At 38.1% G+C, this 12,561-nt stretch overlaps 1 protein-coding gene across 1 annotated transcript; it reads right to left on the bottom strand.

Moving 5' to 3' along the window:
- Window positions 1–2,164: 2,164 nt before the first annotated feature.
- LOC144441347 (uncharacterized) lies at window positions 2,165–11,451 on the bottom strand. The gene is made up of 6 exons (XM_078130902.1): window positions 10,897–11,451; window positions 8,031–8,255; window positions 6,312–7,005; window positions 4,834–5,070; window positions 3,619–3,728; window positions 2,165–2,449 (listed from the first exon to the last, which is right to left on the bottom strand). Exons 1-6 carry the CDS (start codon window positions 11,449–11,451, stop codon window positions 2,165–2,167), a joined length of 2,106 nt encoding a protein of 701 aa, XP_077987028.1.
- Between the last annotated feature and the right edge of the window lie 1,110 nt (window positions 11,452–12,561).

Below are 12,561 nucleotides of genomic sequence, written 5' to 3'. Positions count from 1 at the left end.
CTATCGTTCTAGATTAGATGACATGTATTTTGGATATCATGTTTCTAATCATGTATCACATTTCAACAATACGCCATTTGCAATACAGGACACATGTACTGTGCAATGAAGTTTGGTATACAGATGCTGTGAGAGCAAGATTAAAACTGGCAAGATTTTGAACTATTACAATCCATGATTATTTATTAGCCACATTAGCATGTTAATTTCATGGAAAATAGCTAATGATTTTTGTATGTGATATATTTTTGTCGAATTGTACTTATCCTTGTCTTTTTAATATACAACATTGTGTTTTAGTCTGTTGTCTTTTTTTGTCTCGGCCTCCTTGCAGAGCTACCAAGGATAAATAAAGTAAACGATTCATTATAATTTACAGATAGTAGGACAACACAAAAGTTACAACAATTAGGCAAGAGACATTACTAGTCATTTGATGTAGTGATATTTAATGTGAATATTCAAATTTAGACAAGAAAGTGATGGAAATACATTAGCTTTACTATTGTGTACATAAGTCGGTAAACAACTAATTGAAACTTGTTATAACGTGGTCAATATAAAAAAAACCCTGTGCATACTCAGTTTTATTTATTTTAAAAAATGAACATTGCAACTTCAAAAAATATTGCTCTTAACCTCGAAAAAATGTTCCCCTTTGAAAGAAGTGATCAAACAGTGACGTATGTTGATGAAAATTTCTTTCTTTCAAGTTCGTTCCATGAATCATACAAACAAAACAAAGTACTAAAAGGGAAAGGGGTGTATGCCAGATATGGAGGCTTGTCATTTTAGGATACAAATACTACTGGTAAGTCACACAAAGTAAGATATGGCATAGTTGGTAAGACATTTGCCGTGCCAGAAAATGAAATGTGACATTGTTACACTAAAACATAATTTTACAAACTAGACGATATTTTTTTACCATAATATTACTAAGATTTTGTTAGATGACATTCTGATTCAAGTAAACTGTTTTGTATTGTATTGTACAAGTAAAGTGAATGTTATTTGCTGTAAAGACAGGATTTAGAAATGAAAAAATCCATGGCAAGTGTTTAAAAATGCCGTGTACATGTATTTGGTCAACACCAATCAAGATTGGGGGGGGGGGGGGGGGCACTGCAACTAGCAGTATCTCCAAGCCTAAGTTAAAGCTGAAGCAGACCCGTTGCCCCCCCCCCATTATTTTGCACCCCAGCCCGTTGCCCCACGGCCTTTTGCCCCCGGCCTGTTGCCCCCGACCTATTGCCCCTTTGAACGGCAGTCATTTTTCTGAGAAACACACCTCCCTGTCAACAAAGAAGGAATACCCAAAAGGGAAACGGACAATCTCATTAACAAAGTGCATTATACTTGCAAAGCTGTCAATTCATCAACTTTAGACGCCAGCATTATCATCAAAATCCTGATGTCACCTGACACTATAAGGCTTTGGTCATTTTTAAGTTAACTTTATATGAAAGTACACATAAATCAATCCATGATGTACATGTCATTCAGCAAAAAAACACACAATAATAATCAGTGCTTATTCTGTGAGCCATATAATAATTTGTATGGAATAGTTTGTTTTGAATTTGAGTAAAGTGAGTAAAGTAATCAACAAATAGATAAATCAAAATATTTAAGAATAAAATCCGTAATAATGGTTGAAGTTTTTTGTAGTCATTCTTTCTTATTTCCTATATTGAGGGAAATTTGTCATAAATCTGTACACGAACGGGACAAGAATGCCAAGTAAGTGTACGATCAAGTTAGTCACATCTAGTATTTTAGGCGGGAAAAAATAATCGTGTTTCCGATAACATGGCCTCAGAAAATAGGGTAGGTAGGTCGGGAAATTTATTTTATTTTATTTGATCTTTTTAATTGTTTTCATTTTTGAAAAAATATTGCTTCAACCCAAAAGCAAACAAAATGTCGGTCAGAATATTCCGTCTGTGGTACACTTTAATTGATGAAATATGAACATACATCATGGGGAGAGAAAACAGACGTGCATGAAGGTCAAGAAGACAAGAATTTCTTTACAAAAAATGAATGTTTAGAGTCGGAGGCTTATACTAGGATCGGTCAGGTTATTGGAAACACATTTTTTTATTTTGGCCTTATAAAAGATTCCGTTTCTTCATGCATTCTGTCTTGAGTTCTCGAACTATTATTCAGGCATTTCTTCAAGGGCAGAAGAAGGTATGTTGTTTCGTGCTGTCTTTTGCGGCATGTCATATAACTGAGGCACTGAAACAGGTAGGGACGATTGCAGTTCACCGATATGAAGAGCTTGTGGCTTCGAAGTCGGTGATGATTTGACCATGTTGCTCTCTCTACCCACATTATCTGGAACATTGATGTTCAGCTCGCCCTGGCTGTCTGGATCGTCGTCAAATTCACCACCAGGCAGTCGTCGTCCAAGTAGCCAAAAAGTGGTCATTGTATCCTTTCCCTGTTAGTGAAAATATAATCATACAAAATAAACTTCTAAAATTGAACATTTGTTGTGTGACTTTGTTCAAGTAAACATCAACTAATTTTCTGTGAAGATCAAGAAAAAGGTTAGCGGTCACCGTCACGGTGTAAAATAAAAGTCAAAATAAACGACTGGTCTAAATGTTATCACAATTTACCCATTTTAGAATCCAATTATTATCTTTACAAAATTGTTCAAGTTCATCACCAAACAATGTTTCTAAATTAGAGTTGAAATCCCCAAGGACAATAACATTAACGGTCTCCATATCCTGGATCATGCTATCGATTTTAGCTAAATAATTCATATAATCATCATAGTTATCTCTCGAACATAAATCTCTCGTAAATAAGCACAAATTATAAATAGATTTGTAGCTGTAGTATTTAGTTCGACCCCGATAAGTCTAGTGTCATTCAATAACTTTAACTTGATACTATGGCCGAGTGACTTTCGCCACATAATTGCTACTCCCCCATAGGGTCGTCCAATCCGAATACCAAGGTCGTCATCCATGGCAGAATATTATTATTATGCGACAACTATTGTTATTTACTGTTGTCATGTCGAGTAAAACTAAAATTAAAGTTTCTAAAAGTACGTTCGATTCAGGTGAGGGGGCAAGAGGCCGGCGGGGGGGGGGGGCAAAATGACAAGGGGGCAAAAAGCCGAGGGCAATGGGCCGGGGGGGGGGGCAAAATGACGAGGGGGCAACGGGCCTGCTTCCAATCCAATATGGCCGCCGCATGCTGTGTTATAAAATTTCGTCGATTTCCTTGAAAACAAGATAGTGAACTCAAATTTCTTTCGTTTTATTTCAAATGGATAAAATGGAACACACTCTGTCCTTCATTGACAAGAAATAAGACATAGACTCCACCCTAACCATAGATTACACTGTCTATGTCCTACCTTTGGGGAAAACATGACAAAACGTTATTGATATAATTGATGTAAAAGTGAATATCAATAATTGAAAAGATCATTGCCACACCTTAAAAAGCGAGAAATATCACTATTTGTGGTCAACATACATTAAGGAGTTGTGGCAGTTTAACGAGAGGGGAGAAGAGGAGCACAAACTATAGAGGGGAGAAGGACCTGGGAGGAGAGCTAGAGGTGTAGACTTTTCAGTAAGAACGTACCTTTAAGTAAGTATGTACTTTTATCAACATCACACCTCTTTCACGCAAAGCAAATATTCCCATTTCTTTAAGTGGCCAGTATGTCGCTTCACTTATTTGGATACAGTTTGCTGCAAGACAAGAATAATATAGATATTAGTTCCTAATTGTGTGCGTATGTGTATGTGTGTGTGTGGGGGGGGGGCACAAAACCAATGTTAGTGCTCTTCGCTATAAAAGCACAAGATCAACTTGATGTTTCTCTGAAATCGCAAGTAATCGTACTCGCAATGTAGCCAGATATGAACTATACATTCCAAATCACAGAACACAGATTTTTAAGACGAGTTTTAGATATAATGGTGTTAAAATATGGAATTATTTAAGTGTTGATGTCAAATCCTGCAGAACTCTTCAGTCTTTTACAATGTAAACGTATACATGTAAATTTCATCTTTTAAGAAACCGTTAGTTTTGTAGTGGTCTCTTCTGGCTTTTTCCATTTTACAGCATTTTGTATTCGTTTCATTCGTTTGTATTTTTACTTCTTGGTATTTTTAATGTATATATTGTATATTTTTATCTCGATACTGTGTGAGAAGAGCCTTTGGCTCAACAGTCTATATCGAGTTTAAATAAAGTCAAATACTAATTATAATAATAAAAATGTATCTATTTCCGGGAGTGGTGATCCCCTTTAACGTGGACCAGTCTTTAACCGAGGTCTTGGCGCTAGTGTACAAAATACAAACACATAATGCAAACTAAAGTATTTGTATCGAATTCGACGTAGTTTGATAGATCCGAGGTGGTCAATCACGCACAGAGAGGTGTTTTCACTGGAATCATCCGCACGTAATATAATCCCCATATAATATAAAAGAGTTAGCCTGAAACAAAACATCGCCCGCCTCACATCTTACTAACATTGCTACATTTCGTCGTCCGGTTCTACAAAAGTCAAAACTTTAATTTTGCTACATTTGTTTACATTGTATTATCTGGCATGGCAACATTCTTACCAGCATTGCTATATTTATTTGCATGACTTTTAGGTGTATCACATCTTTAACATGTAAAAACCATTAAGAAGTAGACTAACTTTGTCGAGTCTGACGTAAAATGTAGCAATGTTAGTAATAAACATTGTTGTCAAGCCAGAGCAAGTTTTGTTTCGTAGGTTATTTTACTTCTATTGTAAATTTAGATGTTTCTTTGCAACTGAATCATACTTACGCATTCCAGTAGACTCAAGGAACATGGCTATATTAACGGCATCCCCGAGAATGTTGTAGCGAGGAATCACATTGCCAACAATACCAGCTACAACTGATCCAGTGTGTACACCAACACGTACTGATAATCTAGTACCAATCACTGTCGGAATAGTTAGGTGACGCATAAAGCTGACCAGTTCTAAAGCCAAAATAGCTATTTCAGAGGCATGACGTCGTCCATTCCTGTTTGGTACACCTGTTTTGAACGTAAACATTATAATTGTAGCATTCAGGTGAAAAATGTATGTATAGTTTGGTGTGGATTGGATATTATAACAGTAGAAGGCAAATAGGGAATGGGAAATGAATATTCAAGGTCCCCAAAATATGTATTAATGGGAATATGTTTACAATTGACAACAGTTTCAGACTCGGAATAAGACGCTTTAAGAGAGCCTTCACTAATTTCAGGGGGGGGGTGGAGGAATTAGGGGTGGGTAATTTTTTACAAATCGGTCCTCGGGGAGGGCCATATTTTAGAAAATCGAAATTAGGGAAGGGTTACATTTCACTTCGACTCGTTTTTTTTATCTAACGCACTATTCTGTGATTTTGGCATGATCCCACCACTGCCACCAGTTCCAACCCCAACTGCAACCATACCCCACCAATGCCAATATCATGATTCTCCATGCAATAGTTTTAAAACAATTTGAAAACTTACCTTTTTAAGTCGTTTTTATAATAATTAGTAATTTTACATATTTTACCTTATTGTATGTGAACCTTTTACTAATTATGTTTCTAATATCGGTACATTTTTACCATTTTTTTCAAATAGTGTATTTTTGTTGTCTTTTATGTCTGTTTTTTGTTTTTCCAATCAGTTGTACAGCACATTGTGATTATTTTTAATGTAATGCGCTTTATAAGAATTAAAAAGTATGATTAAGATTATCATAGCATATCAGTGACATACAGTGAATTAACTGTTAGTTGTGGTGTGAGGGGGAGCGGGGTCTCAACAGTAAAACGGGAAACAGCGTGGCAAAATATTGGGGATCAGCCAGTTAAATCCAAACGTAGGTTTTGCTTTTAACACAAACACAAAATCACTGGTGGGAAACAACAGTGCCTTTAAAACTACCGATGTGATGGGATCTTACTACAGAAAAATTCAGTCTCTAGTGGGATTCGAACCCAGGACATCTTGACTACAAATATTGAGCTCTAACAACTACGCCATGGGGGGGGGGGGGGGGGGTTAAAAACTATGTTTAGATACTATATTTGAACAGGGGGGAGGTCATATTTTATAGAAAAGAAGTTGAAAGATGGTCATTTTTAGCGCAACGGACGAGGGGGAGGGTCACAATATGCTACAGACCAGGCTTGATTTTCTCCAGCCTTCCGTCTTGCTTGTAATTTCTGAAGGCTCCCTAATGTTAAGTATTATGTGTTTGGGTCCCTATTGTTAGGATAATGATAAATACTTACCTGACACTACCATGTACGAGTTATCAACTGTTTCCAATTTGTAGACATCATATCGACTGACAAGGTTGTCGAAATGGGCATACACCTTGTTTAATATTTCAACGACCGTCACCGGGGAGCTTTCCGAAACTAACCGAGCAAATCCGACAATGCTCGACAGGGCGACTGTAGCGTCGGTGTATGATTCGGCATTGATAGTTTTGTTCAATTTCAATTGGTCAGCGACCTGCTTCGGTAACATTTGGAATAATATTTCTTCAGCCCGCTTGCGTTGTCTGCCAAGAGATCTCGTCTGGTTTGCCAGAAGAACGGCATAATTTTGGATATTATTTGTGAGTGTCTGTACAGCCCTGATCATGAAAACGCACATAATGCACATGACAACCATGATACCGATCTGGAGAGCCAAATCTCCTTCATCTCGTCGCACCAGCTCTTCTAGCTTCACCAGTATAATGTCCGCCATTTTACGTTGGCTGTCTTTCAGTGTGTCTATATAAATGGTCATATTATCAAACCAATAGGTACTGTCTGCCCAAGAAGGTGGACGTGTCAGGTTATTAAATCTTATCGGCTGACGGAGCTCTTCGATCGTACCACGAAAGTCGTAGTCTAATTCTTGCACCTTATTCTCGAGAATTTCGTTCAATATCGGAGAATACTTCTGAGAGGCCAATATGTTACTATCACCAACCTGTATATCAAGAACAAACCAAAATCGAACGAGTTACTACACAAGGTACACATTTACCCGACATGGGAATCGAGTAAACTGCAATGCATTGGTATATCAACTTCCAAATCTAGATTTATCGGTCTGAGGATCATGAACAATTCTCGCTATCTGCAATACAATTCCATGCATCGCTAAGGAGTCAAATGGAACGCAGTCTCGCGACCGCGCTTGCATTTGTCGACACCTACACTTCTGGTCGCCTATATGTCAATTACACGTGAATGTTTCTTCCAAACAGTTTAATTTGTAACAAATAAGATAAACGCAAGTTTTAAGCTCATATACTTATGGAGGTAGGAAAATTAAATATGTACAGTATCTTTCCAGAGCAAAATTACAAGAGATGTCTACAACTGAAAATGGGAAAGAAACATTCCTGTGTATTAGTATAGCCGACCGGAAGTGTAGTTGTCGACATTAGAACGCGTTGTCGCGCGACCTCGTTCCATTTGACTCCACAGTAATGTGTAGAATTGTATTGCAGGTAGCGAGAATTTGTTCATGATGTACAGACTACCATTTCATCAAATTTAAGATGAGACGTACTCAAACCAAAGAGTTGCTCCCATAAAAAACGAGACGTGCTCCAACCAATTTGAAAAAAAAAGAGAGACGTGCCTTGATTGAACAACTGTTTGTTCGAGCACGCCATTTTTTTGGGAGCACACCACTTTTTCATGCGGTAGCTGGGTGACACTGATGTATGATGTTAGCGACTCTTTGGTGGGAGCTCATCTCTTTTTTGATGCGAGCGACTCTTTGGTTGGAGCATGTATCATCTTTGATGGGAGCGACAGTGGTGAGAGCACATCTCTTTTTGATTGGGAAAGCCACTTTTTGATTTGGAACCTCTTTTTTGATAGAGCACGCGCACCTCTTTGTCCCTAGCGGCCATCGTATCTTTGCCGATGTATAATGCCGGTTGACGTGACATACTCTTTCATTGGAGGGATACAGTAATAGGAACAAATGTCCATCTTTACCTGAAACATTTCCATGTACCATAGATAGTCAAGATGTCGCTTCAGTCCACCATGAGTATAAAATATCGCCCCCAACGTTCGTTCGATGCCAATCTGTTCCATCCCTACAATCAATAGTTGATAGGCGACCAATGTTTCCCATAACCCTTGACCTCCCGATTTCCCAACGGCTTCATACAACCAGTCGATAAAAATCTGGTTTGCTCCAGTGTAGAAGTTAATGACCTATTTTTTAACAGGAAAAATGTATGTAACATGCATGTTTAAATATCCTTAATCTGGGGGACCCCGCGGAGGATTTCCCTTTTTACATGCCCCCATGTATGCATGTATGTATGTATGTATGTATGTATGTATGTATGTATGTATGTATGTATGTATGCATGTTGACAAGTATGTATGTATGTATGTATGTATGTATGTATGTATGTATGTATGTATGTATGTATGTATGTATGTATGCATGCATGCATGCATGCATGCATGCATGCATGCATGTGTGTGTGTGTGTATGCATGTATGTATGTATGTATATGTATGTATGTATGTACATGTATGTATGTATGTATGTATGCCTGCCTGCCTGCCTGCCCGCCCGCCCGCCCGTCTATCTGTCTGTCTGTCTGTCTGTCTGTCTGTCTGTCTGCCTGCCTGCCTGCCTACCTGCCTGCCTGCCTGCCTGCATGCATGCATGCATGTATGTATGTATGTATGTATGTATGTATGTATGCATGCATGTATGTATGTATGTATACGTATGTATGTATGTATGTATGCATGTTGACAAGTATGTATGTATGTATGTATGTATGTATGTGTGTGTGTGTGTGCGTGCGTGCGTGCGTGAGTGCGTGCGTGCGTGCGTGCATGCATGCATGCATGTATGTATGCCTGCCTGCCTGCCTGCCTGCCTGCCTGCCTGCCTGCCTGTCTGCCTGCCTGCCTGCCTGCATGCATGCATGCATGCATGCATGCATGTATGTATGTATGTATGTATGTATGTATGTATGTATGTATGTATCTATGTATGTATGTATGTATGCATGTATGCATGCATGTATGCATGCATGCATGCATGTATGTATGTATGTATGTATGTATGTATGTATGTATGTATGTATGTATGTATGTATGTATGTATGCATGCATGCATACATGCATGTATGTATGTATGTATGTATGTATGTATGTATGTATGTATGTATGTATGTATGTATGTATACGAATACTTTGGAAATTTAATACTCGTAAAAAACTTCAAAGTTTCTATGTATAAAACTTCAAAATAGCACCAATGGTTCTGCAGAACTGTATGGAATGTACTGATATGAAGGCAGGGAAAATGAAAATATCTCTTTTGGACTTTAAGTCCTTTACACACAATATATTTCCATTGGGCAATGCGGGTATATTTTAAATAGTTCACAGCTGTTCTACTTTTTAGACAACTTTAGTTCCAATGCCGGTTTGTGTTGCACAGCTTGTCAACAATGCAAGTATAAATGTGAACATTGTTATTGTTAGAAGGAATTGTCACAAACTGAAATAATTTAACTATCAACATTTGCGCTTGTTATACCTTGACTGATAGATAAGTGATTGTGATGAAACAAGTCTTGTACTTTGAGAAGTGCCAGAATTGCAGGTCGATTTATGTTGCATTAAATAACCATGTGGTTTTTTCATGAACCCCCCCCCCCCTAGAAATTTGTGAAATTTTTGAGAGACAGAGACAGAGACAGAGACAGAGACAGACAGACAGACAGACAGACAGACAGACAGACAAGAACATTGGCAGGCAAACAAACTCTGTGCGTGCGTGCGTGTGTGTGTGTGTGTGTGTGTGTATGTGTATGTGTATGTCTGTGTGTGTGTGTGCAAGCTTTGTATCTATATGATTCTGTTTGCATGCCATCATGTCGTAAAATGATTAGTGTTCATGAATATATTTTCTCTGTTGAATGTCTTTCCTGTGAAGCCTATTCCTGTTGACCATATGTCCCTCTAACATTGATACAAAATATCTATTTCAAGCCTTTCCTTTAGTAATAATTAATCAAAAACATAACAATTGCAAAGTGGCCACCCAACACGCTATGGACTTTTGTAAAATTGGCAAATGCAATTTTAAGTAAAAACCATAATTCTTAGTTCATTAACATTTATATTAAGTCGTATAGGCCTGGGATACCTTAGGACTACTACATTTTTTGTATGTGGACGTCTCATTTCGATGAACTTGCCCACGTGGGGGTATTGACAGATGTACGTTGTTGGGTTGGCCATCCGGACACATTATGCTGGCTCTGTACTTAGTGGGTCTTGAAAGCACGATTATGTCTTCCCTTTCCCGACAGTAGTCAAAATATTGCGTCAGAAGCCTCAGATACATACAATATTCAGGAACAAACTTTTATATAATGCTCGATTTTACAGAACGTGGCATCACCACCCTCCTAAAGCAGAATTTTTTGAAAATTGCTATTGTCTCACCGTATCATTTTTGCTCCCATGGGAAAACTAATGATATGTCTGTCTGTCTGTCTGGCTTCTGCCTACCTCTCTACTGATTACCCAAAATGTTTCTATCTCAGTGACTTAAAACCTTTTCTTTCATATCTCCGCATATTTCCTGTGTTTACAAATTCTCAATTCGGTAACATCAGAATCAAGCTTTACTGATATTAGTGTCGGCGTTACACCCCGGGCGTTACAATTTCAATGAAAAAACTAAGGGTGGCAATATGACCAGATACATATAAATCTCTTTATTTACATTTACATCGAATAGGCAATTAAGTCTCAATATCCCTTTAAGCTATTAAAGTGTACACCTATTCCCTTTCTATATGTCTAGCTGTCTTACCTCATACACTGTTGTGTTGTGAATATCCAGTGTCAGTCTATACTCGAACAGCCATGATGCAAACTCTTCCTTGTTTTCAAAGTGTTGATAGGCAGTTGTACCATATGTAGGCCAATCGAGTAGGCTTTCTAGAACTTCATCAGTCAATGGGTAGGTATTGATAAGGAAAATCTTCCTTTCTGCTCCTGGACGAGACTGTTCGAGTGAGCTGATATAAAGGGCCGTCATATCTCGTTCTATTTGAAGGGTGTGAACGAGGGTGCCAACCTGGCGACTGAACCGTACGTTCCGATGAATCTCGACAGCGTCAAAGTTCCGTAGTATGGTATTATTCAGGTCAATGACAGTCAAAGCTATCAATACTACGATTGGTACCAACGTTAAGGTCAACATTTTCAGCATTTGCTTATTTTTACCAGTCTTTGTAAGGAAGGTGGTTCTACAGAAGCCTACCCTCTTACCTTCAATCTCTTCACAGAATGATGAGCCGACATTGCTTACTTCGTGAAGTTCGGTTGATCCAATAGTCAGTGTTGGGCTGTGACTTCTTCTCATGAATCTGCAATCAAGTTTTCGTCCACAGCAACTTGAAAGAAGCATAGATAGGTAATTGTCAAAACACACACCCACCCACCCACCCACCCACACCCACACACACACACACACACTCTCTCTCTCGCTTTCTCTCTTTCTCCCTCCCTCTCTCTCTCTCTCTCACATATGTATGTATGTATGTATGTATGTATGTATGTATGTATGTATGTATGTATGTATGTATGTATGTATGTATGGTGCGTGACTAACGACGTCCAAGTGAAATCCTAATCTATCCAGAGATGACATAATTCGTTTTTTGACGTAATTTCAAACCATGAATACATGTTTAAGAAATCAACATTTGAAATTACATGTGACTTTGGAAGTTAGTGTTTAGGGTATTGCTATCGAAATTCGAAAATTCGTTTTTTGAAACGCAATCAAAATCAAACTACAAACAACGTTTCACGTTTCAACGTTTTACTGGAAAGTTAGGGGGTACCTTTCACTCGTACTATCTATTTAAGTTTCTTCGAAGTTTGCAGTTATCGAAGGAAAGCGGAAACAACAAGCAACAGTTACCGTCGGAATATGAACATAACATAATATAACATGGTGGACGTCCCAAATGTACAAATAAATTGTTAATTCGTAATCCATGTCTAGAGCGGGACCTTGTTCAGGAGCGTAATGACTAACTGACACCAGTTATCCAGCCATACAGTGATGGTTGTGTTTTGTACATAGACAATAATTGTTTTTATACAGTGAGTTATCGTCGGCGTTACATGTGTTTTCGCAATCAAATGTATTTATTGTGATGTCATTCCAACGATGTTATTCGTTCAAATATATTTGTGTTGTGACCTAGACGGGGGTGAAGAGGGGCCCGCTGCGCAACTCCATGTAAAATGAAATCAGGTGACTCTGCTGAGACTTCCAAATCCACACCTAAACTCTTGACATTCCAAACACCCAAACATTTAACTAGCTCGAGACCCTTGATCTATGTAATGATTGAGACAACAGTTGAAATAGCTAAGACCTGATCAAAACAATTGATTATTTTAGAAATAATAACAATTGTAATCATAATTTTGAGAATGCAACGAATATTCTGAGCAAAAT

Source organism: Glandiceps talaboti, chromosome 10, assembly GCF_964340395.1.
Source record: "Glandiceps talaboti chromosome 10, keGlaTala1.1, whole genome shotgun sequence".
Taxonomy (NCBI): Eukaryota; Metazoa; Hemichordata; class Enteropneusta; family Spengelidae; genus Glandiceps; species Glandiceps talaboti.
This window is presented reverse-complemented; position numbering and strand designations above follow the sequence as displayed.